This window comes from Heteronotia binoei, chromosome 1, assembly GCF_032191835.1.
Source record: "Heteronotia binoei isolate CCM8104 ecotype False Entrance Well chromosome 1, APGP_CSIRO_Hbin_v1, whole genome shotgun sequence".
Taxonomy (NCBI): domain Eukaryota; kingdom Metazoa; phylum Chordata; class Lepidosauria; order Squamata; family Gekkonidae; genus Heteronotia; species Heteronotia binoei.
This window is the reverse complement of record NC_083223.1, coordinates 216,514,707-216,541,027: the sequence shown is the minus strand read 5'-3', so window position 1 is coordinate 216,541,027 and position 26,321 is coordinate 216,514,707. Positions and strand designations below refer to the sequence as shown.

General features: G+C 39.6%; 2 protein-coding genes across 5 annotated transcripts in view; one reads left to right on the top strand and one right to left on the bottom strand.

Moving 5' to 3' along the window:
* CAMKMT (calmodulin-lysine N-methyltransferase) overlaps positions 1-22,655 on the bottom strand; it is a 551,334-nt gene extending 528,679 nt beyond the window's left edge. For 2 of the 3 annotated variants that reach the window (XM_060247636.1, XM_060247645.1), the window contains exons 1-2: positions 22,303-22,567; positions 6,153-6,328 (exon numbers count right to left, since the gene is read on the bottom strand). In XM_060247636.1, coding sequence (XP_060103619.1) covers positions 6,153-6,328; positions 22,303-22,449 — 323 coding nt within the window. In that variant the 5' untranslated portion in view covers positions 22,450-22,567. Of the gene's footprint in view, positions 1-6,152; positions 6,329-22,302 lie in introns of all 3 variants that reach the window. The other variant, XM_060247632.1, reaches the window with a different exon arrangement.
* Positions 22,656-23,149: 494 nt separating this feature from the next.
* The window catches only part of PREPL (prolyl endopeptidase like), a 63,035-nt gene continuing 59,863 nt past the window's right edge, over positions 23,150-26,321 (top strand). The window contains exons 1-2 of one of the 2 annotated variants that reach the window (XM_060247610.1): positions 23,150-23,401; positions 25,406-25,756. In XM_060247610.1, the coding sequence (XP_060103593.1) occupies positions 25,556-25,756 (201 nt within the window). In that variant the 5' untranslated portion in view covers positions 23,150-23,401; positions 25,406-25,555. The remainder of the gene's footprint in view (positions 23,402-25,405; positions 25,757-26,321) is intronic. The other variant, XM_060247619.1, reaches the window with a different exon arrangement.

Sequence of the window (26,321 nt, the reverse complement as noted above, 5' to 3'; positions counted from 1 at the left end):
CTATACATTATAAACCTTCCAAAGCATTCAATGGGTGACCGCAAGGTAGCTATTTTACTGCAAAGGAACTTCAAGAACAGAATGGAGAGAGAAATTGCTGAATTACAAATTATTATGAAACTTGGAACAAACACCTCCCCAGGACTGAACATGGATATTGGTTTTTTATCTCATTACATATGCTAAACCCACTCTCAGTAAGCATAGCTATACATCCACAGTATTCCAGTGTATTTCTCTTTTATAATAGTGTATCAGAATAATGTTTTATATTGACATACTCAAATAAGGAATATTGGCTATTCATCTCATTACATATACCTAACCCATTTTCATTTTATGTATTCTTGTTTTCTAATGGCAAACTAGAATGATATTTATAATGTATAGATTGATGCTGATAAGTAAATTAGGTAGCCTACAACTAGGAAATACATGTCCTTCTGTGATTTGCAAAAACACCAATTGGCAGGGAACTTTATTACCTTTTATGGCTATCCAAACCAAACGGCCAAGTCACACCGTTTTATCATGTGAACACAGTTTGCACTCTTAAACAACAAACTGAATGTATTTCAGCCCACTATACCTGATCCCCTCATCTGATGAAATGTGCTTAGAGAACACACGAAAGCTTACATTCCCAATAAAACTTGGTTGGTCTTAAAGGTGCCACTTGACTCCTGCTTTGTTCAGTCGTTCTCTCAGTCACTTCATATCCCAAAAGGTCTTGTTCCATAGAACGTAAGGCCCTCTGGGACATATATGGGGAGAGGTGGTCCCTCAGGTATGTCGGCTTCAGGTCACGCAAGGCTTTAAAGGTTAATACCAAAACCTTGAAATGGATCCGGTACTCAACCGGTAGCCAGTGCAGTTGGCAGAGCGCCAGCCAAATGTGTGCCGGTACAGGCAGCTCCGTCAACAGGTATGCCACCACATTCTGCACCAGCTGGAATTTCCAGATCAATTGCAAGTGCAAGCCCATGTAGTGTGAGTTACAGTATTCAAGTCAAGGATTTGTACGTGTGTACTTTTGATTGTTTATTGATAAACATTCCACTGTTACTGCCTTTCCCTAAGCCTAGGAAAGGAAAGGTCCCCTGTGCAAGCTCCAGTCGTTTCCGACTCTGGGGTGACAGCGCATCACGACATTTTCATGGCAGACTTTTTACGGGGTGGTTTGTCTACGCCGAAGGTCTCCTTTAAGACCAGTTCCGCAGGGCCTGCAAGACCACCCTTTTTAAGCTCGCTTTTACGGACTGCTGATTTATGATGGTTAAATAAAGGGACCCGCCAATATGATTTTGTTATTGAATTGCTTTTATGAACCGAACTGAATTGTTTTAAATAGTGTTAATTTTAATGACTGTATACCTATTGTATTGTATTGTATACCTGTGTATGTTGTTAGCCGCCCTGTAGAGTGCACTGTACTACTGTAATCAAGATACACCTAGGGCATGCACCACAATGACCATCCCCTGTCTCAAGGAGGTATTAATTCACTCTTGAATCCAAGCAGCCAGCCAGCCAATATGGAGGGGAGAATGAGGGGACAGATCTCTCTCTGATCTGATGTAGGGTAGTACAGTTGTTGTCTTAGGGTTGCCAAACTCCAGGTAATACCTGGAGATCTCCCACTGTTTCAGTTGATCCCCACAAGATCAATTCTACTGGAGAAAATGGTTATTTTGGAAACTAGACTCTACGGCTACCAAGGCTTCACCCCCAAAATCTCCAGGTATTTCCCAATCCAGAGCTGGCAACTTTCATTCTATATGTTTGCCCCTTTACTTCCACATATGCCCTATTTCTATAACTGTAAATAAAGGCAATACTGCAATGTTTGAAGTCTTCAGTGCAGTCTTCCAAAGGAGATCAAGCCATGAAAGCACTATCCCTGAAACTTCTCACTGTTAAGGGAACAATATTTTTCTTAAAGACTCTTTCAGCGCAGTTAAATATTTTAAAAAGACAACCTGCTGGAATTTGGACAGTACTAACACCAAATGGCTTTGTTACATGGATTGCCTGGGTCTGGTTATAAATGCACAGGGCAATCTACGTGCACAAGGGTTCTTTGTATTCTGTGTATACGAGGGCCAAATTGCAAGAGATACCAATGGAAGAAAGAGGCCTTTAATTGAATAATTGGAATTTTATTGTGGATAAACATATAACAGGGTGGCCAACTGTATCTCTCCAGATGTTTTCCCTACAATTCCCATCAGCCCCAGCCAGCATGGCCAATGGTTTTTTGTAGGCAAAAAACATCTGGAGAGCTACCGTTGGTCACCCCTGACATATAACTTCACACTAATCACTCAAGCAAAATAATAACTAGAGTTCAACACAGAGACCCCTAAGAAACAGAGAGGTGATCGATAGTGACAAGTTAGTTTAGATCAGGGTGATATTTACCTGATCCTGAAGTCTGGAATCCATGTGAAGGAAGGAGGCGGGGGAGACATGGCTGGTCAGTGGTTTATGTCAAAGGCTCAGACAGATTCTGAGGATACACTCCTATGGGCACCTCAAGAGATGTACAAAAATGGGACACAGAGTGCCAGTTTAAATATGCTTTGGGGAGCCAGGGATGGGTTGGCCCAAGGTGTAATGAGTAGCCAGTTTAAAACTGGGTATGTATAAGATGCTTGGCTTAAGCATCCAAAGTCCAGAAGGTGACCAGTGTTTGTGCTTTTATGTGTCAGTGGCTCGATGTTGAGTGGGGAGAGGTACTAGACCTTCAATGGTTTCACAGGAGATAGTGCAGCTAGAGTTAGAGGAGATGGGATTATGGATTACTAGGGAGACAAGGCTGACTATCTCTGCTGATTGTATCAGTCATGGGATCCTGTGTACGTTCTTGCTCTCAGAATTCTTTTTGGCTCATCTTCCCCTGGGTCTGGTTCGGATGGTTCAAAGATGGAGTCTGTACTGGCTCCACATGGCCTGCCTTTGACAGACCACTGTGAGATGGGAGGCCTGGTCTTAATACCTTTCTGGTTGCCAGGTTCCTCTGAATCTTTGGGAAGAGTGAGCTTAGTGCAGTTATATTTGGGGGAGATAACAGCTTTAGGTACAAACACCTAGTTACTGTTTTAGGAAAGTTTATTTATGGATATGCCTGTATTAAAGAATTTTGCTTGTCTACATCTCATTCTATTAAGAAATTTCAGTTTAAGAACCAGTTCAATTATTTTTGTGGATTCAGTCAGTCAGGCCTTCCACAAAAGTCTAAGCAAGAAACAACCAATACTTCATCCACAGAAGGTCTAATAAGACACTTTGGAAAAGCAGTGCTTTTTTTGAGCAAGAACGCAGTTCTGGCTAGCTTGACACCGGTGTGTGTGGCCTAATATGCAAATGAATTCCTGCTAGGCTTTTTCTACAAAAAAGCTCTGTAGAAAAGTATAATCTTCAGGATGCATAAACTGCTGTTTTCCAGCTAGGAATCACAAGCCTCAAATGTGAATGAAATATAAAAAATGAGGGGGGGAAACTATAAATCTAACTTTGGTAATTCATTACAGTGCTTTGGTGAGACAGGAAAAATCTTGTAATAGTTTCTGCAGGGTTTTTAAGCTGTTTCATGCCTGTGACTGTTACATCACTGATTTCTGTGAGATTCCACAGCATGCTCAAAGTCTCCTTACTGGAAGCATTCCTCTCTTTGGCCCACAAATGTACTCTGACATTTTCTGATAACCAAGGGTGGAATTCTAGCAGGAGCTCCTTTGCATATTAAGCCGCACACCCCTGATGTAGCCAATCCTCCAAGAGCTTACAAGGCTCTTTTTTGCAAGTTCTTGGAGGATTGGCTACATCAGGGCTGTGTGGCCTAATATGCAAAGGAGCTCCTGATAGAATTCCACCCTGTTGATAACCAAGTCGCTAAGAGAGAAAGCTACAATATTTTAAAAATAATAACACAACAGGCCATGAAGCTAAGAAGATCAGAGAGGAGACTTCATAGTGCTAAATTATGAATTAAACAGGATAGCAGTGTTCCATGTGTTCAAGTGTAGGTTGCCATCAAGCAAAAAGTACTGAACTCATATACCAGTCCCCTCACACACCCCTCTTCTCCAAACTAGTTGCATCAGCTGGTGTAAAACATGGGGGGGGGGGGGCGTGAAGACTGCAGCAACTTGCAAATAAAGATCTGAATACACTACCATCACTTCTCATGCCACCTTTATGGCATAGCTACATATAACATACATAAGCAGAGAATTGGCAGGTGCTTACCCCTGGCCCTGACTATTGTTTCTCTGTTTTAATGGCCACCCAAAGTCACTTTTCTCTCCATATTTCCAAAGTGCTGCGAGCAAATGAGGGAAAGAAGATATGCAAGTGGGTTCAGATAAGACCCAAATTAGTCTCAAACATATGTGAAACTTCAAGAAACAGATATTTGGGTCTCCTGTAGTACCATGTCACTTCCTAAAGATTCCTTTCATTGGCTCAGTTTAACATAATGCAAAAGCATGTTCTATTCTAACTATAGTAAGTTTGTTAAACTAAGGATTCAACACACAATGTTTTAAATGTTTTGCTCTTTCTTCTACCACACCTACAGAGATTCAGTTAGCAACCCAGTCTGTGTTGCAGCAACGACAATACCAAGGAACAAACAAGGATGTCCATATTCGTACATCAAGCAAAACCACAAAGACTAACTATGGTTAATAACAACCCAATTTCAAACCATGGTTTATTTATGTATTACATTCAATTTATATCCCGCCCTCTCCACAAGCAGATTCAGGGCGGCTCACAACATTATACAATACAATCAGTCCAATAAAACATATAAAACCATAATTTACTTATTTCAGTTTTAAAACCATTCTATGGCACTGCTTCAGTACAATATAAGCGGTATTGGTTTTGATCCTTGTTTGATTTTCAGCAACCCAGTCTGTGTTGCAGCAAGGACAATACCAAGGAACAAACAAGGATGTCCATATTCATTCATCAAGCAAAACCTCAAAGACTAACTATGGTTAATAACAACCCAATTTCAAACCATGGTTTATTTATGTATTACATTCAATTTATATCCCGCCCTCTCCACAAGCAGATTCAGGGCGGCTCACAACATTATACAATACAATCAGTCCAATAAAACATATAAAACCATAATTTACTTATTTCAGTTTTAAAACCATTCTATGGCGCTGCTTCAGTACAATATAAGCGGTATTGGTTTTGATCCTTGTTTGATTTTCAGCAACCCAGTCTGTGTTGCAGCAAGGACAATACCAAGGAACAAACAAGGATGTCCATATTCATTCATCAAGCAAAACCTCAAAGACTAACTATGGTTAATAACAACCCAATTTCAAACCATGGTTTTGATCCTTGTTTGATTTTCCTTACCATAAAAAGTCTGCCAAGAAAACATCATGATGTGACGTCACCCCATGGATCAGTAACGACTCAGTGCTTGCATAGGGGATTACCTTTACCTTTTTAAGTAGTTAGTATATTCAAATGATCACTCTAGCCATAATTACTTTAATTAAACTATGGTTTCACAATCAAGTCATATTGTGTTTTAAATGACAGTATGGGAAGACTATAGCAGCTATGGCAACAGTTAGGTCAATAAGGGGCCACAGAGAAATCACAGTAATAGTAATGGTACTGGATGAAAGATCAAGCACTTGTGCAGGTCTACTGCATAGTATTCCCCCCTTAAATCCAAACGCTACCCTCCATGCATGATCCTGTATGGCAGAGGATGGTACAATGACCAAAAAGATTATTGAAAGATCAAAGAGGATTTTCATATACACAGTTAAATTCACATTTGTTTATAGCAGCAATTAATACAAATAAAACTCACATTAAATCTCATTTCAGCCTATTTCCAAATTTACTCCTACATTAAATAGAATTCATATGTGATCAGAAACTGATAAGTTCACATTAGATTTTAATTCAGAAGTAAATTGATACATATTATCTTAATTAGACAAAACCCCATTCAAATGAATGTTCAATAATAGTAATTTTACTGAATAATTACTCTTCACATTATTCTTCAGGCTGATCCAAGTGAAAACTGAAAATCAGGAAATCAAGCAATATATGTCAGACATACATCAGCCAAAAATACTTGAAAAACTAGATTAAAATCTTACCTTAAAAATATACTATACTGAGGATAAAAGATGCTTTCATATTGAACCCAGGTCCCATGGCCATCTTCAGCTGCCTTTCCGCTATCTTCTCTTACTGAGAAGAGATTAAATGAAGCAAATCTCCTTACTGATACTTGCTGAAGATGCATACACTTCACATGTTTTTGCTTCAGAACCTTTAAAATTAAAATATATATATTTACTATTCAATTTAACTGCACATCACAAAATGTTAAAACAATGTACAAACTGAAGTTTCTTGTACTGAAAAAACTGCCACCTGGCCACCATCTATGTCTTCACAACTTCAAGGCTAGATGATTGCAATATACTCTACTGGGGCTTCCTTACAGCCCATCTGGAAGAATAAACTGTAGAATGCGTTGCAGTATACTGATGAGAATGGGTCATTGGGAGATCTAGCAGCTGTACTGAATGCTGATCTCTGGTTACTACCAGGGCACATTTCAAGGGATTAGATCTAATCTAAAACCCTTTAGAGAGTACACAGCATATCTAAGAGACCATCAAAGCATTGTACAGACTACATTCAATCCAGGGATCCATGAACTGGGTGGAGCAAGGAGCCAGACTATACAAAGCTGTTCCTGTTCCCAACTGCCAGCAGCTTTTCTGCATAGAATCTACAAGCTGCACAGTCTTCACCCCCAAAGAAATGCAGGGTTCAGATTGCATAGAGAGGCTCTGTAAACATATATCTTGGACATGCAAAGACTTCACATAAGACATCAAAAGTAGGAACAGTGGCTATTTCTATAAGCATATACAAACTGTAAGTATATGGCATCACTACATAATCTGTACCTTAAAATCCTGCTCCTCCCTTTCATATTTTCATTATCATATTATATGTTGATGTACAGGGCCCATCTTTCCTTTTACTTTTCATCCTGTTCTTGAGAACCAATTGAAACCACCTGACAGCTATTACCTATGAAAAAAGTCAGACTTTTCCAAGGCACATAGAAAGACCTCCTTTGCTTTCTCAAGCCCCCTCCTCCATATCTCCTGTGAATCTGGGGGTTTTTTTTGGGGGGGGGGGAAGAAAAGTGTGATATAAACAAACAAGGAGGGGGGCTACACCAACCACATCTGTCCTCAAGAAAGCTGACCAATCACTCAGAAACTCCTAACTTTTCTTTAATCTTTGATTGGACACCACATTTTACCCAGCTCTATAAATATGACATTTATAGCAAGATAACAGATACTGTGGCAATTCAGAAGCAACAACAAGCATAGGTGAGATTCCCTTGCTCCCATGCTGCTGTAGTGTGTGAACTCAGCCAATGAGAAGTCAGAAAGTCATGCATATTAAATAACTAGGGGAAAAGAAATACAGCAGTGAAAAATAAATTGGAAGGCTGTGCCCAGCTGTGGGACAGGATAACATCTTGAGGCAGGGGGCAGCATACAGCGCAGATGCAATGCAGCTAAGAAGGCAGTGGCATATTATCCGCCCCCCAACTGAATTGACAATAAATCAATCTAGATGATAATCATGAATATTCATGAAAAAGCAAGAACATCTCAAATGTTATTTGTTTTACTCAGTGGAATATCATTCTTAGAGCTAATAAAAATCCACTTAATGAAAAAAAAATTAAATGCCATTGATGCCTAAGCAAGCTTAACCCAAATAGGTTAATAGGAAAAGCATGAAATTACCACTAAATCCCCTGTGCCAACATAATTCCAAATCATGCCTGCATAGTAACATAATTATGCCATCATTAGATTTAAGTCAGCATACAGTGTTGTTACTGTGATGGCAGAAGGAGGTGGGAATGGGTGAAGATGGAGTTATAGTGAGAGAGATGTGGAGGAGCTTACTTAGCTGCTATCCTAGCCCACCCAGGACCAAGTCCCACAACTCCCATCTGTATAACACTAGCAAAATTTCTCCCACAATACAGAGCCCAAGACGATAGGCAGGGAAAGGGTCATGAAAACCATCAAGGCCTGATCATGTGCTTCTCTCTTATGTATCCCTATGGCTGTATGGTTAGAGTGTTGCTCACTAGATTGGGAAGCCTAGATTCTAGTTCCAGTTCCTCTCTCTGACAAATATGATTCAGGGTTCTTTTGAGAAGGGGGGTGGTGAATGCCATCCTGAGCTCCTTGGTGAAAGAGGAAAGAAATTAATGATAAATCCTTATAGTCATCCATGACCTATAGCCAGCAGGACATCTTATTGGTATGCCTTCACTGTTATACTTCAGTTTGGTGTCTCCCATGCAGGGTATAACCCAGAATGATTCTGTGATTGACAGATGACAACAGGATGTGAAGGGTACTGGGAGAATGGTTCTTCTGCTATATTATGCTTTTGCATATCATACTAAAATTGCACAGGATCCTAACTGGTGCCGAACTCGAGTTTAGCAGCCGCTATCTCAAGTGAACTGAATTGCCCAGCCCATCTAGAAGAGCTCTAGGATCAAACCAATTCCAAATAATCTAAACAGAAACAGGGAATCATAAATTATAACAGTTAATTGTACAAAAAATTAATAGCATTATATTTTTTTTAAAAAAACATTCTCCTGGAAACATTTACAAGCTTAGTTTATAAGGTCCTAATCATACTGTTCAGCTTTTTAGAAACAAGGGCAAAAAGCAAAAGGTGACAATCTATTCAGGATTGGCCACGTAAATGTTTTGAAAGGCTGAAAGACAGTAATCTCTGTTTACATGATGCCCTCTGAGTGAACTTCAAGGATCACTAACTTACCTTATACAGCCATTCTAAATTAATGTGCCCCAGGGACCAATGTAACAGGCACATGATCCAGAAAATCAAATGGGAATAGTCACTAAGGACACATAAAAGAGGGGGGGAGGGAGGGGGAGTGAGAAAGAGAGAGAGAAAGAGAGAGAGAGGAGAGGGAGGGGGCAGGCTGGGTAGCAGAATTGGGTGGGTAACAGAAAAAAACTATGTATCATTCTCATGCCTGCGAATGGCGTCTAAAATAAAGCTTAAGTACTATCGGCGCCTTTTGGTATAAAAAGTTGGGCAGGAATTTATTTGCATATTAGGCCACACCCCAACATCATTGTTTCACACAGGGCTTTTTGTAGAAAAAGCCCAGCAGGAACTTATTTGCATATTAGGCCTTATTCTAATATGACGCCAAGCCAGATGGAACTGCATTTCTGTGTGTTCCTGATTTTAAAAAAGCCCTGCTTAACAATGTTCATTAAAATTACTTCTAGTTTGATTTCAAATTCTTTTGAAAAGTGCAGTTCTTTAACTAATCTGCAGCAGTCCATCTGAAGTTTTCATTCTGAGGATGAGCTTGCTGTGGAACAAACCCAAAAGATGAACCCAGACAAACAGAATAAACTTAAGAAATGAACCCTCTCTGCTGAATTCCTTCTACCTTGGACCTCAGACAGCCCAGTTCACATACATCAGCCAAACTACAAGGTGGCTGTGAGTGTCATATGTCAGAGCTATGTGTTCCCTCTTCTCCTGGTATGGTCTCATTGCTCCCCATTCTTTGATAAGGACTTCTTAATTTACCTAAAAACAATGCTAAATCTATAAAGAGTTTTTGTATTACAAAAAACACAGCACTTACTCATCCCCATTCTGCTTAAATAGCATCACCAAAAAATGGGGGAGGGGAATCCTCTGAATATGTGCTATCCCCATTACACATGAACAGAGGAAAGCACATATTTTCCTACTTTAGAACATGTGAATGAGTACCCTAATAAATCAGAATGATTCATGTATACTGGAAGAGGAAAACACATACACTTTACTATCACACAAAATGGCAACCACGTGATCTTCCCTGATGCATGGCTGGTCCACAAAAATTATAATGGTTGAAGAAAGTTTAAAGTGTCTGAAATTTAGTAGAACATAATTGAATCAAACACATGTTCCTTCAGCGAACAGCTGCTGAGTAATTTGGACAGCCATCCTCCCTACAAAAAATCACCAGTCAACAATAAATATTCACACTCTCAATGTTTGTACATGCATTTGATTTAGTGCAAATATAAGACAAAAGGACAAAGGAACAATAAGGTATCAGTACTCCCCCAATACTTCAAAATTTCTTCATAGGCAACAGCCTTATCTCAGTTCATAAATAAGTGCTGTGGGGTGGTATAATATAGTGGGTTCTATGCATGGAGGAGTCACCAGTTGAGTGATAACAAGCTCTTTAATAGACATGATATAAGATAGGGCTACATTACAAGACTGGGGATGAGGCCTACCAGCCCAACTTATATACATCTCTGGATTCCCGCACTAGCACAGCAGTGGGTCATTCAAACCGGTGGGGGCTTGCGATTGGTCTAGGGCTGCAGAGATTTGGCTCCTGCAGCCCTTTGTTCCCAAGTCCCCAAGCTCAGTCCGTATGGCTCCAATGAGCCTGGCAGGCACACCCAAAGTCTTCACTTGAGTCCATATACATAACAGGTGGAGTCCTTAAAAGTTCCACTTATGTTGTAATGAAGAGAAAAAGGAGGAGGAACTGTATAGAAAGGAGTCCTCACAGTTTCGCTTGTTCCATACTTTGTCAGCCTCTTTTTTCACTGTTTTCTGGAGCCACAGTAACTATGTTTCTGACACAGATCGACACATGCTCTAAACCTCTGCTGCCGACTCTCCTCCCTACAAAGGCTGCACCCCAGTTTCAACTAAATCCAGCTAGAAACTCTGTATTTCCATTTGTCTTCTTATTCATTTTAATGCTGCATTAGGTATTCATGCTTTAGTTTTCTCAGATTTTATGGAAATAGCATTGCACCCCTACAAGCCAGACTCTATTGAATGTAATAGGCTTGTATCACTTGTATCACTTCCATCTCCTGTCTGCTCCATGTTCCCTCTCTATCAGCATCTGGACTTGTATAAAACCTTAAAAACTGCACTTCCACCATCCCAAATTACAGCATGTATGCAAAATCTAGAGGTTTTTTATGCTGTATCTGAACACTACCGATATTTGCATGATATACAAATAGCCTCATCCTTTGCATCAAATCCCACCACTTTTTTTACACATCACAGTTACAAAGCCTAAATCAGATTATAACCTAATATTAGAACAAACATTCAGAGGCACTAGGTTGATCATTTTGAGCTAACTACATGCATCAGCATATCTTCCTCTCAACAGATGAGTGTGTAAATGGGATAGTATCATTAAAATCTAGTTGCAAACAACTAGGTAGATTTGAGACAAAACCACCTAGTATCAGAAATTAGTTTAAAGGCTGTGACATCATAGCACTTTGGTTGATTTCATTTAGTTGATTTTATTCACTTCATTTACAGCCACCTTTCTTACTGAAACTCAAGGCATATTACAAAATATTTTTAAAAAATTCAGACAACATAAAAACATACAATAAACAATGCAACAGAACTAGGAGTATAGGATTAGAAAACAATGCAAACGCATCACATACTACAATGGAGAAAGTGAATCACAAAGGCAGAATACAGTGCAGTCAAAACAAGGTTATGTATACACTAAGCAATGAAGCAGACTACAATCCTATTCCCTGACAATGGCCTCTTAGCTGGTCCATTATACTACAGTTCTAAATCCTTTATAAAAAATGCCCTCTTGAACATTTCTGTTCTGCACACTCTGCAAATTTATAGAAGTGGGGGACCTAACCTCTTTGAGCAGCCTGTTCAACAAGGAAGAAGCCATGACAGAGAATGCACATGGAAGGGCCGTTGCCCATCTTATTCATTTGCCAAAAATCTTTGCTTGGATACACATTTTTATGCAGAAATATTTACTTGAGAAGTTACAGTTCTTATTTGTCTATAAAAGTTAACAAAGTTGGGGAACAAACAAAAAAGCAATAAATATTATTTTGATACCATGCTTCAGACAAAATCAGGCTTCACCTTGCAATATGTTAACTGAAGCTTTATTCTGGTAGTGTGATCATACCAGCACTAAGAGAGCTCATACTTGAATTTTTCAGCTCTAGCATTAGTACAAGAGGACAAATTCATTCACCCCCTTGCACCAGCACTCAGGAAGCCATATTAAAACCGGATCTCTGTTCAATATAGATTTCACATCCAAAGAAGGGCTGGCTTACACATGCCTATAGCACTTGTTTTGTCAGCACCTGAGAAGTGGGAGCTGGATGGGTCCATTGAAAAACATAGTATTTTGAATTGATACAGAGAATGTAAAAGTTCTATCTGTAATGTAGCTCTGTTTTCCCTGCAGCCGCTGTGGCCGGACCTGCCTGTCCCACATTGGTCTTGTCAGCCACCAGCGAGCCTGCAGCAAACGTGGACTATTGCACCCTTCTTAAATCTTCGTTCGCGAAGCCAAGCCAAGAGAGAATGTAGCTCTGACAGCTTAATATCTTTAAGTTGTCACTCAATATGACATTTGCTAACCTCCATGTGGGGCCTTGAAAAAATGGCAGCTCTAGAAGGCAGACAATGGCATTAACAACTCCTGAGGACCTACCCCAGACTTTACCCATAAATCCCCAGGAATCTCCTAACTGGGAGTTGGCAAGACTGCTTGATACTGCAGCCGTGATGCACATTTCTGTGAATGAGCCCTTGTAGTTAAGAAAAATTGAGAATCCAATTCAAACACATCTGGTAAAAAATTAATACTATTCTGTTGATAAGAGTCCTAAAATAATATGTCAGAAGCTAGAAGAAATCCAGTATCCTAAGGTTCTTTTTGTAACAACCAAGTTTTCCTCATCGCTCAGTTAATGTATGTTTCATTTCATACCACTGCCAAGCACTAACATCTCTTCTAAAATGGTTGGATATTTTAACACATTAGTTCTAATATTCTTAAACTCTGAACCACTAACAATTCATGGCACACTGGACTTCCGGGATTTGGAGAATGCTGAGCTGACCTGCGTCTCTAAGGGGGGCAGACTGGAGCTTCTGTTCGGGGTAGTAAAGGGCAAATTTTTGCCTTCTGCCTACTTTTCTCAGTGAGAGATTAGTCCAAGATATGCATAAGGAAACTTTGAGGTGATTTACCTTGGCTAAAAGGGAGTTCCGGGGGGGGCTCCTTTGAGGAATCCCCGGAGAAGAGTTGCATATTCATCATCTGCAGAAGCTTACAAATTCATTTATTTGACATAAGCTTGACAAGATCCTAATCTTCTTTGAGACTGCTAAACATCTGATGCTGTACAAGACCAGTGTTGATTTGGATAACCTTAGAAAAAGGTGCTGATTGTTATCTACCATTCCGAGACTATTTTAAAGCAAAACAAAATAATATCAGAAGGTGGGAAAGAGAAAGTTTGAAAGCTTGGAAGAAGAAGAGGAGAAGGGGTGAATTTTGGACTTTGTTAAATTAAGGACAGTGTTAAAAATTGGAAAGGAATTTATTGTTTTGTCTACCTGCGGTTGTGGAGTGAAAGCACCATCATCAAAGATCTGCAGTTTCTACAGTCAACATAGGAAATACATCAAGTATCGTGAGACTTTGTTACCAATGAGAACATGACTTGGGGCAAGCAAAGCAGGAAGTAATTATTGAAGAAGTGGACCTACTCTCGGATTGTATTACCACAGAAAAACATCGGCGGCCATTACTGGGAGGCTAAATTTTTAAAAATTAATATCTGAGCCTGGGAAGGTCGGAGGACAGTGAAATTCTCTCTCTCGGCTTGGCTTCGCGAACGAAGATTTAAGAAGGGTGCAATAGTCCACGTCTGCTGCAGGCTCGCTGGTGGCTGACAAGACCAATGCGGGACAGGCAGGTCCGGCCACAGTGGCTGCAGGGAAAAGTCTGATTTAGGGTTGGTGCTGTAGCAGTGCGATTCTTCCTCAATCTCCTTTTGTCCTCAAGACCAGCTATGCGTGCGTTCTCAAAAGAAGAGACAGCCTGGTGGACGGTGTGCCTCCATGCTTTGCGATCTGAGGCTAGGTCAGACCACTGGTGATGGTTGATGCGACAGGTGCCAAGGGATTTCTTCAAGGAGTCCTTGTACCTCTTCTTTGGTGCCCCTCTATTTCGATGGCCGGTGGAGAGTTCGCCATACAGAGCAATCTTGGGAAGGCGGTGGTTTTCCATCCTAGAAATATGCCCTGCCCAGCGCAGTTTCAACAGCAGTGCCTCGATGCTGGTAACCTCCGCCCGCTTGAGAACTTCAGTGTTGGTCACAAAGTCACTCCAGTGGATGTTGAGGATGGTGCGAAGGCAGCGCTGATGAAAGCGCTCAAGGAGTCGCAGGTGATGACGGTATAAAACCCACGATTCGGAGCCATAGATGAGGGTTGTCATCACAACCGCTTTGTAAACATTGATCTTTGTGCCTTTTTTCAGATGCTTGTTGCTCCACACTCTTTTGTGCAGTCGGCCAAAGGCACGGTTTGCCTTTGCCAGCCTGTTGTCAATCTCCTTGTCGATCTTAGCATCTGAGGAGATGATGCACCCCAGGTAGCTGAACTGCTGGACTGTCTTCAGAACTGATTCACCCACAGTGATGCAGGGAGGGTGATAATCTTCCTGGGGTGCAGGCTGGTGGAGAACTTCTGTCTTCTTCAGACTAACTTCTAGTCCGAATAGCTTGGCAGCCTCTGCAAAGCAGGACGTCATATGCTGCAGAGCTGATACCGAGTGGGAGACGAGTGCAGCATCATCAGCAAACAGTAGCTCTCGGATGAGTTTTTCCATTGTCTTGGAGTGGGCCTTTAGTCGCCTCAGGTTGAACAGGCTGCCATCGGTGCGATAGCGGATGTAGACACCATCGTCATCATCTAGATCATCTAGATCTACTACATCTAGATCTACTACTACTACATACATCTAGATCTACAGTGAAATTAGGCTCATTTGAAAGGGCAAGTTCTAATCTATCAAACCCGATAGCTGAAATTTAATTTGGTGATATCAAATTTTTCACTGTTTTTTAATATCAGAGTCAAACGTAACCTGTGCAAGGGCTGCCTCATTGGAGAAGATGCAAGATCAGTTGGAAGCAATGGAAGCTAGGATGATGAAAGGGGTGGAAAAGATGATAAATGCTTGCAAAAAAGAACTTTAAAAAGATATTGAGGACTTTAAAAAAGAAATGGAAGAGCTTAGAAATGAAACACTGGTGGTGTCAAAAAAAGTGCAGGAGGTAGAAGGGAAAGTTAAACTCCAGGCTTCCACCTTATTAAAAATGCAAGAAAAAATCACAATCCATGACTGTAAATTGATGGAGACACAAATATGTCTGAGAGGAGTACCTGAAGAAGAAGGGACAGACTTAAAAGAACATGTAATAAAAATAATTGCTGATTTCTTGGAGGAAGATCCTGAAGAGACTAGAAATATGTATGATTATATATAGAGAGTGAATTCATCATATGCCAAGAAAAATAACTTACCAAGAGATGTGGTTATAAGATATATGACAAAAGGAATGGTGGGGAAAATCTAGAATAAAATTTTTGAAAAGACATTGATAGTGGGAGGAAGCAGAGTAAGAATAATGAAAGAATTGCCAAGACAAGTGATATATGACAGGAGAACACATAAGAAATTAACAGAAAAACTACGTGACAATGGAATGAGGTATAGATGAATAATACCTGAAGGTTTGAGCTTTGAGCTACAAGGAAGAAGGATTACAATTACAAATACAGAGGAGCTGCGTAAATTTTATGAAGAGAATAAAGAATTTGCACCATGATGGATTATAAATTATTATCTTGGAATGTAAATGGACTAAATTAACTACAAAAAAGAAAGGCAATATTTCATCGGATTAAAAAACAAAACTGTAATATAATTTGCTTACAAGAAGTTCATATTAAACAAAAGGATTATAAATTTTTATGGACTAAACAATTGGGACTGGAATTTTTTTCATTGGCTGAACAGAAGAAAGGGGGTGTGATTTTTTTATATTAAACAAGAATTGGACCCAAAAATAATATTTAAAGATAAAGATGGAAGATTTGTGGCAGTGGAAGTAATAATAAATGGGAAAAAACCTTATTATTGGGACTGTATGCACCAAATGGTGCAAAAGATGTTTTTTTTAAAGACATTATAAAACAACTTGATAAAGTGACATATGACCAGGTCATGATTATGGGAGACTTTAATGAAACAATTCAGAATACATTGGACAGATCTGGGGGGAAAAATAACAATAAAGAAGGAAAATTGCCAAAATCCGTCTTTGAACTGGTTAAACAAGAAAAATTGGAAGACCTATGGAGGAAATTTAATTCTGAAGTACGAGATTATACTTTTTTTCAGCAAGACATAATACTTTTCCCAAAATTGACATGTTATGGGGTACAAAGGACTTAGGCCTTATAACTAAGAAAATAGAGATCTTACCGAAGATAGGTGCAGATCATAACCAAATATTATGGATTACAAAATTGTCTAAAAAGTCGAGAAGATGGAGATTAAATGAAGATTTACTACAAAATAAAGAATTAGTGACATAGCTAGAAAATGAAACTAAAGCTTTCTTCCAAATAAATGATAAAGATGATATAGAATTTCAGATGGTGTGGGATGCTTATAAAGCCGTAATGAGAGGAATACTGATTACATTAAACAATAAGGACAAAAGGGCAAAAGAAAAACAGATGTTGGACATTCAAAATGAAATAAAGAAAAAAGAAGGGGAATCGAGAAAAAGGCCAAGGAAAAAGAAAATTATAAGGGAGATTACAATATTACAAGCACAAACGAGACATTTGTTAAATAAGGAATTGGAATGGAATTTGAAAAAATTACAAAAGAAGTCCTTTAAGGGAGTGAATAAACCTGGAAAGTATTTGGCCTGGCAACTGAAGAAAAAGAGAGGAAGTAAAATTATTAATAAAATTGTGGTTGATGGAAGAGAGATGGTAGATCAAGAAGGAATAAAGAGAGAATTTTTCAAGTACTATGCTAAAGTATTTAAAGGTGTTAAAGTAAAGAAGGAAAGGATGGAAGTGTATTTGCAAAAGATTAAAACAGCACCCTTAACTGAATATATGAAAAAAAAAATGAATGATCCAATTGAAAAAATAGAAATTGAAGCAGCGATTAATGCAATGAAAATTGGAAAAGCACCTGGGCCAGATGGATATACGGCAAAAAATTTAAAATTTTTTTAAAGAAGCATTAGTACCGAAACGTCAAAAATTGATGAATATGATAAGAATAAAAGGGAAAATACCAAATACATGGAAGGAAGCTGTAATTTCTTTGATTCCTAAGGAAGATAGAGATGTCACGAATGTAAGGAACTATAGACCAATTTCATTACTAAATAATGACTATAAGATATATACAAGAATTTTGGCAGAACGACTTAAATAATATTTAATAAATTTCATAAAGGAAGACCAAGCGGGATTTCTCCCGAAAAGGCAAATAAGAGACAATATTAGAACTGTTGTAAATATTGTAGAATATTATGAAAGACATCCAGAGAAGGAAGTTGCATTGTTCTTTGCAGATGCAGAGAAAGCTTTTGATAATTTGAACTGGGACTTTATGTTTGCAGTAATGGAGAAAACAGAGTTGGGGGAAAACTTTATAAGAATGATAAAGGCAATATATACTGAACAACGTGCAAGGTTATGTATAAATGCAGATCTTACAGATGAAATGATAATCAGCAAAGGTACAAGACAAGGTTGCCCACTTTCACCTTTGTTGTTTATAATGACTCTTGAAATTTTATTGATGCAAATACAAGATGATAAAGAAATAGAAGGGTTGAGAGTTAAAGGATTTATTTACAAACATAGAGCCTTTGCAGATGATATAATGTTTATAAATGAAAATCCTACACAAGTAACACCTTTGTTGTTAGCTAAAATACAAGAATATGGAGAACTGGTGGGATTTTATGTTAATAAAGAAAAATCAAAAATTTTATGTAAAAATATGCAAGTAAACAAACAAAAGGAGTTGCAGAGTAACAGGATGTGAAGTTACCTCTAAAGTAAAATATTTGGGTGTGGAAATAGCAATGAAGAATATTGACCTGTTCAAAAATAACTATGAAAAGCTATGGCGTAAAATGGATAAAGATATGATAAAATGGAATAAGCTTGTCATTGCTTGGAAGAATAGCTGCGATTAAGATGAATATTTTGCCGAGAATAATGTATTTGTTTCAAACTATTCTGATTGTGAAAGACAGTAAACAATTTAACAAATGGCAAAGGAAGATTTTGGAATTTGTATGGGCTGGGAAGAAACCAAGGATTAAAATGAAAGTTTTAATAGATGCTAAAGAAAGAGGAGGATTCCAATTACCAGATTTAAGATTATATCATGAAGCAGTTTGTTTAGTGTGGATAAAAGATTGGGTGACGCTGTTGAATAAAAAACTTTTAGCGTTGGAAGGTCATGGAAATAAATTCGGCTGGCACGCTTATATGTATTATGGGAAGAAAAAGATGGATAGTTTTTTTCTCTCACCGTTATATTTATTTATTTATTTATTATTTATTTGTTCGATTTATATCCCGCCCTACCCCACCAAGGCGGGCTCAGGGCAGCTTACAATACAAAATGCTAACAATAAATCAGTTTAAAATACATTAAAATACATTAATAATTATACAATAATACATAAAAATACATAAAACTCACTATGCTACCTCTTCCTTAAATCAATTCTTCAAGTATTCCAATGTTCAATATTCTGATGTTCGTAAGTTTAAATATTCAGGCATCCCGATATCAGTCAGTTGTATGCCAACCGGAAGAGGGCTGTTTTACAGGCCCTGCGGAACTGTTCAAGGTTCCGCAGGGCCCTCACCTCCTCCGGGAGCTGGTTCCACCAACAGGGGGCTGCAATCGAAAAGGCCCTGTCTCTGGTCGCTTTCAGACGGGCCTCCTTTGGCCCAGGGATTATAAGGAGGTTCTGAGACCCCGATCTCAGCACTCTCTGGGGAACATGTGGGGAGAGACGGTCCCTAAGGTAGGTAGGTCCCAGGCCATAAAGGGCTTTAAAGGTCATAACCAGCACCTTGTACCAAACTCGGTATGTTATCGGCAGCCAATGCAGTCCCCGGAGCCCCGGCTGAATGTGCTCCCGTCTAGGGAGCCCTGACAACAGCCGGGCAGCGGCATTCTGCACTAGCTGCAATTTCCGGGTTCGGCACAGGGGCAGCCCCATGTAGAGGGCATTGCAGTAGTCCAGCCTCGAGGTGACCGTTGCATGGATCACTGTTGCCAGATCGCCGTTCTCCAGGAAAGGGGTCAACTGCCTTGCCCGCCTAAGATGAAAAAATGCGGACTTGGCAGTGGCTGCTATCTGGGCCTCCATAGTTAGAGTAGGCTCCAATAGCACCCCCACGCTCCTAACCATGTGCACCGCTGTCAGAGGCACACCATCAAGGGCAGATAAGGGAATCTCCCTCCCTGGACCACGGCGATCCAAGCAAAGGACCTCTGTCTTCGCTGGATTTAGTTTCAGCCCGCTCAGCCTGAGCCATCTAGACACGGCTTGCAATGCCAGGTCCAGGTTTTCTGGGGCACAGGCAGGCTGGCCGTCCATGAGCAGATAGAGCTGGGTGTCATCAGCGTACTGGTGGCAACCCAGCCCATATCTCCGGGCAATCTGGGCAAGAGGGCGCATGTAGATGTTAAACAACATCGGGGAAAGAACTGCTCCCTGAGGGACCCCGCAATCAAGCGGGCACCTCCAGGACAGTTCACTCCCAATCGCCACTCTTTGTCCCCGACCCTTGAGGAAAGAGGCAAGCCATTGTAAAGCCAACCCCTGAATCCCCACGTATATAAGAAATAATTTGTTGAATACCTGGATGAAGTATAAGAAATATGGTGATGAAAGAAAACCATTATGGATAGTGCCAGCAGAAGTGATAAAAAAAAAAGCTGAGACAGGTGAAGAAAAATGGCTGTCATACAATCAACTATTAAAAATACAAAGTGGCAAAATAGAATTGAAAACTGCTCTGGAGTTGAAAAACAATTACGATTGGTTTCAAATGCAACAAATAAAGAGTTTGGTGGAAAACGATATTAAAACTGAAGGAATAAGACAAGAGTAAACAGAAATGGAAAAAGTTCTGCTTGGAGATAATAAAAATTTAATTTCAAAAACTTAATAAATTACTTTTAAAATGGTCTACAGAAGATGAAGTAGTGAAATCTCAAATGATTACATGGGCAATAAATGTAAATAAAGAAATACAGATGGATACATGGGACTATTTATGGAAGAACTCTATGAAACTTTCAACATGTATTAAAGAGAACTGTTTTAAAATGATGTATAGATGGTATATGACTCCTAAAAAAATGGCAAAGATGAATAACAAGATGCCAGACAGACGCTGGAAATGTAAAAAAACATGAAGGTTCTTTCTACCATATGTGGTGGACTTGTGAAAGGGCGAAAAAGAATTGGCAGATAATCCAACAAGAAATTTCTAGGATCTTGGGATATGAATTCAAGAAAGTTGCAGAGACTTTTCTGTTGGGATTACAAATGGAAAAATTTCCAAAAGAAGATAGAACTATAATTTGGTACTTGCTTTCAGCTGCTAGGACACTACGCACAGTTATGGAAGCAAGAAAAAATACCAGAAAAATGGGATTGGATTGTAAAAGTTATGACATGGAGTGAGATGGACAAATTAACAAGAACTTTAAGAGACTATGATTTAGAAGATTTTAAAAGGGAGTGGAAAAAAATTAGAAGTTATGTAGAAGACGAGTGGAAAGTAAAAGGACATTGGACAATTTTTGATAATGATTAAACTTTAGAAGAAAGAAGAATATTAATTTTAGTTCTTAGGAATTAAGGGTACCTTTTAATATTAGTATTTTGAGTAAATAACACTGACGGGGGTCAAGTAATGGGGGGAGGGGTGATTAGAAAGAAGCATACGGGATAGATGAAAAGAAGTTATTAATGGAAATTATTACCATACGTTATCAATAAAATTGTTTAAAAACACAATTCATGGCACACTTTTACGATATTTGCAGCTTTGGCAAAGATAATGGCACACATTGTCTGCAAGATGATAATTCCACAGGAATAGCCATTTAATCTATTACAGCAAAAATAAATAGGTCTTGAGCACCATAAACACTACTAAATGTTATTCCTGCATCGTTTGCAGGCTAGAGCCCTCAGATGCAGGGCTTTTTTTGTAGCAGGAACTCCTTTGCATATTAGGTCATACCCCCCCCCCCCTTATGTAGCCAATCCTCCAAAAGTTTACAGGGCTCTTAGTACAGGGCCTACTATAAACTCCAGGAGGATTGGCTACATGAGTGGGGTGTGGCCTAATATGCAAAGGAGTTCCTGCTACAAAAAAAAGCCCTGCATGTAATGCGTTAATCCTCATTAGGCAAACTTTCAATACAGAAGATAAGGGGGGGAAACTGGAATTGTCCTTACTTGGATAACCCAGAACACCAGGGTCGCTACAAAGATACAGGCAATTGCAAACTGCCTCTTAACATTTCTTGCCTTGAAAACCCTACATATGTCAGTGATTTGATGGAAAGAAAGGGGGAAGGATGTTAGAATAAAGTATTGTTGGTCTTTGAGGAGCCACAGGTCTGTTTTATTATCCACACAGTGAGTAGCTCCCACACACAGTGACAACACAAGCAACTATATGCTGTGGATACAACACCAGAATTTTACTGGAATAGCTGTTTTGACTGATGTACATTTCTGTGTCACACCGCACCTGAAGGTCTTTTCTCTTTCAGTGCAGCAAACGAAAAGTAGGGGAAGGCTTCATTTTCTACTCAGAAGCCTTTCCAGCACCCGCTTGCAAAACCACTGTAACAGAAGAGCTGGTGACCCACAAAAAAACCAGCTACGCAGAATTATGATCCACAGCACCCAGCTGATTCTAGCTGACGAAACTGCACTGCATTTGAGTTCAGCTCCTTCAACACTGAACTCTTGAGGGGCAATCTTTGGGCAACTTATGCTCTATCAACTTCTTGTCAATTACTTGCAGATAACTAACCATAAACGTTCATTACTTACCTTCCAGATATCGCAGAGGTGAATGGAAAAAAATTACAGCAAAGCGTTTTTTGACCCACCAAGAAGTTGCTAGAGAATTTATGCATAACGCTGAGGAAGTCCTTGAGGGAAAACGGGAAGGGAAACATTATAGTGGTTGTTGTACCTGTCTGAGCAGCTTCCAGCGGGCTTTAGCGATTGCCTGCTTGCTTGTTTTCCTGGCTTCCCCGGCGTCTTCGTCTTCTCTCCCTGCCTGACACCTGTCAGCGTCAGGAGGAGAAGGAGGAAGAATGCTAGAGGTTGCCTCAGTCATCTTCTCAATTCTTCCCCAGGTTTAGGCTACAAAACAGAAAACGTGCCCCGATAAAAGCAGGTGGAGCTTGGAAGTCACTCCAGACTCACTGTGGGAGAACCACTGCTTTCAGTTCCCCGGGCACGTGGGGCACGCTCAGAACTGAAAAGCTTTTGCCTCAGTCCTACTGAGGAACAGTCGCTCATCGAACCGCCCGTTTAGCAAGCAGAGACCGTTAGAAACCATCTTTGAGAAGGGCGAAAAAGAGGCACAGAACAGTTGCAGCAGTGTGTGGGCCAGGACGCGACGGACCGAGATTATGAGCGAGTTGTTGCACTGTATGAAACCTCATTCTTTCCGATACACTAAGAAACTTCTCTTTTTATACCCCCTGATTTAACTCCTGTGCTCTCCGACCTGCAGAATTTTGAAAAGATAACAAAGTTTTCTTTCCCAAGCACTTCGTTTCTGGAATAAGAGCGGGGGGGGGGGGAGTTCACCCGTGATTATCTCTCTGTAAAGAGACAACGCGGAGAGAAACTGTTCATAATCAGATAAAACTCGGCAGTTCAGTCCACACTATTTCGTTAATTTTATTTACTGGATAATAATGTAGGCTCGGTTTGAATATTTGAATTCCCAAATCCAAAATGGGGACGGAACGACTCAAACTGGTCGCCATTTTATATTTGGGCGGACAAAAGATTCAGATAGTTACGAAGGGCGATCGCCATGGTGAGTAAGGGCAAAGTGATGACTGAGGAAGACTACTTTTGTCTTCCATCTTCACTGTGGGCAAGGGCATCCTAAATATCTCCTGTGGGCAACTCAAAGAATCAGGCGCATTTCTTTGATGTCATCATTATTAGAGCGTCAGTTGCTGCTTGTCGATGATCTGCTACAAAGCAGCGGTGTTCCCAGTGTTTCCTGGAAAGTGAAATTCTATCGTGTTGAGAGACAAAAGGTAAAAGAGGTAATTTCTCCTCCAACTATTTTATTAATAAAATGCGGAAATTAAGAATGGCTACTGCGTCTGTTGTGGACAGAATTTGGAGCGTAGCTGTTGCCAAAATCTGGGTCTGGCCAAACTCTATCCTAAATCTGGTGTTGTTAGGAAATGGGGGGGCAGGGGTTTGTTACTTAAAATTTGAAGAGATCAGCGTTGCAAAGATGTATAAAACAGCTACGGCTAAAGTGGTAATATCGAGTACATTTACTAGGAAACAGATTGTATGCAACCTTATGAAACTTACTTTTCAGTAATCATCCCTAGGGTTTTCAGAACTGAAGGCAACATGCACAACTCTAACTTGTCCTGAAGATCATCACTTACTGTGTCACACACAATGCAGTATGAGCAGCTGTTCAAAAGTGTATCAAGCAATGAATTTGTTTGAAGTTTGCTACTTTAGATCTGTTGGAAAGAAGAACCCCCGGCATACAATTATTCCATAGTCCTCTGCTTCTTATGTATGTTGATTTACATCCTATAAGAAATAATAAAATGTTCCTTTTCGCACCTGTTGGTGATATATATCTGCTCTGTGTGGTGTTGAGACTGATGCTGTAGCAGTCTACTTACCGATCAGCCTTGGAATTCCCTGATCTAATGTACAAGGACAGAAAAGACACCAGCAGAAGTGCCATGTCCTTTTTATATGCCAAACTACATTTCCACATACACTTAGAACTTGATGCCTTGGTAGATCAGATTAGTGTTGTATTGTGTTGCACAGCAAACTATGGTACCTCAAACGCTTGCTTTTTTGGCCTGTTTATACTATGATCTGCTAAAGTCAGAACAGAAACACTGAAGTTCTTTTCAAAGTATTATTTTTGTGAGTTGCTTATTAAAAAACACAAAATCCTGCCTCCTGTTTAATAGAAAAGGAAGCACCAACTTTATTTCCACATCGTTAATCTAGATCCAAATGCATTTTTGCCAAAACAAAAGGCTGAAATAGCATTGCCATTCGAGTACCCAGTCTTGTGTATCCTACCATTTTTACCAAGTAGCTGTCAAAAGAGAATGCACACTTTATTTACGTACTTACCTATTTATTCCATTTATACCCAGCATTTCTCCCCAGTGAGGGCCTGAAGTGGTTTGCATTGTTCTGCTCTCCTTTCCTTCATTTTATCCTCACATAACAACCCTATGAGGTAGACTAGGATGAGAGTGTGTGACTGGCCTAAAGTCGCCAAACAAGCTTTCTTGATAGACCGGGGATTTGAACTGTCTCCCAAGTCCTAGTCCAGTGCTCAAGAGGGATAGGATAACTTTTTTTTTGCTGAAGTGTACATGGAAAAGTGAGGGTTTTGTAAGTAAAATTTGCACAAATTATGATGAAGCTGAATTTAGTGTACTAGCAATATGTTGTACCCTGCCAGATGGCTGACAGCATCCTGTTTCAGGTTAACAGCACTAAACCTGAGGGGGGTTTTTTATGGGTTCCTAGTGGAAATCATAAATGCCTGGCTCTCTGTAATCGACATGATATATCACAGTTGGGCAGGGTTATGGTAGAAAATGTGAACATTTGTGAATATACACAGAGGTTAGGACTGCTTCTCTGTCAGATTTTCATGACTTTAGAACATTTCCAAGTAGATTCAACTTGATGCAGACAGAGCCTATTACATGAAGTCCTGTAGGTCTTTCAACCTCTAATGAGTCTGTGTAATTTCCACTGCCCTTTTGTATTGTACTAACAGATCTAATGAAATAGTGGATGGGAGGAGATCTGGCCAGGAGATATTACAGAGTTCTCGGTGCTTATTTTGTGAAATAACTTAAGATCCATTATTGATTGTGGGATATCTTTTTAGTATGGTGATATTGGCATTATGCATTCTTAGAAAAACGTTTTTCTTTTTTAATATAAGTTCAATTTTAGAATGGAATAAAGAGACTCAGTCTTTAGATTGCTTTTAGTTTCTTTTCCATTAAAATTACAGTTTCTTGTTTCTTTTCTAGTTTTTACTCTGAATCCTGGGACATTGAAGATTGTTCACCTTTGTGGATGCATTGTAACATTAGTTCATATTATGCAACGGTGCCTGGTGTAATCTCATCTGATAATGCTTTAAAGAAGAATGAGTTGACATATTGAAGATTTTTGGCATCATGCATTTAGGCACAAAATATTTTCTTCAGATCTTGAAGGACACTGTTGGACACTGTGCAAACTGTTCCAAATTTTCACCCACTTTAAGACTTTATAATCAAAAGAAACCACAAATATTTTTCACAAAGAACATTAGAAATGCCTGTGTTCTGCCAAGTTCCCAAGGAGGCATTCAGCCACTGAGGCTCTTTTCTTGCAAGGTACAAAATTTGATTTCACATAATAAAAAGCACCACCTTCTTCCAGGTAAACCATGAACCACTACAGGGTTTGTGGCTGGAAAAGGTTTTAAAAATTCCATTCTGCTTGATCATAGAATCATGGAGTTGGAAGGGACCTCCAGGGTCATCTAGACCAATGCCCTGCACAGTGCAGGAAATTCATAAATATCTCACACACACACACCAAGTTACCCCTGCTCCATGGCCAGAAGGTGGCAAAAAGAAAAAAAAACAAACCTTCAGGATCCCTGGGCAAACTGGCCTGGGGAAAATTGCTTCCTGTCCACAAAGTGGCAATCAGCATTTCCTTGGATGTGTAAGAAAGGGACACGAGACATAAGCACTGATGCAACCTTTCCTGCCCTTCCTCTCATGATGCTCATTCACAGAATCAGCATTGCTGGTAGTTCATGGCTCGCATCTAATAATTTCTGGCTCAATTGTATTATCTTATTTATCTGCTATCTGCTACATCTTTAGCTTGCTCTTCTTCCAATGAACTTAGGAGATACACTTTTCTTGTTACCAACCCCCCATTTTACTA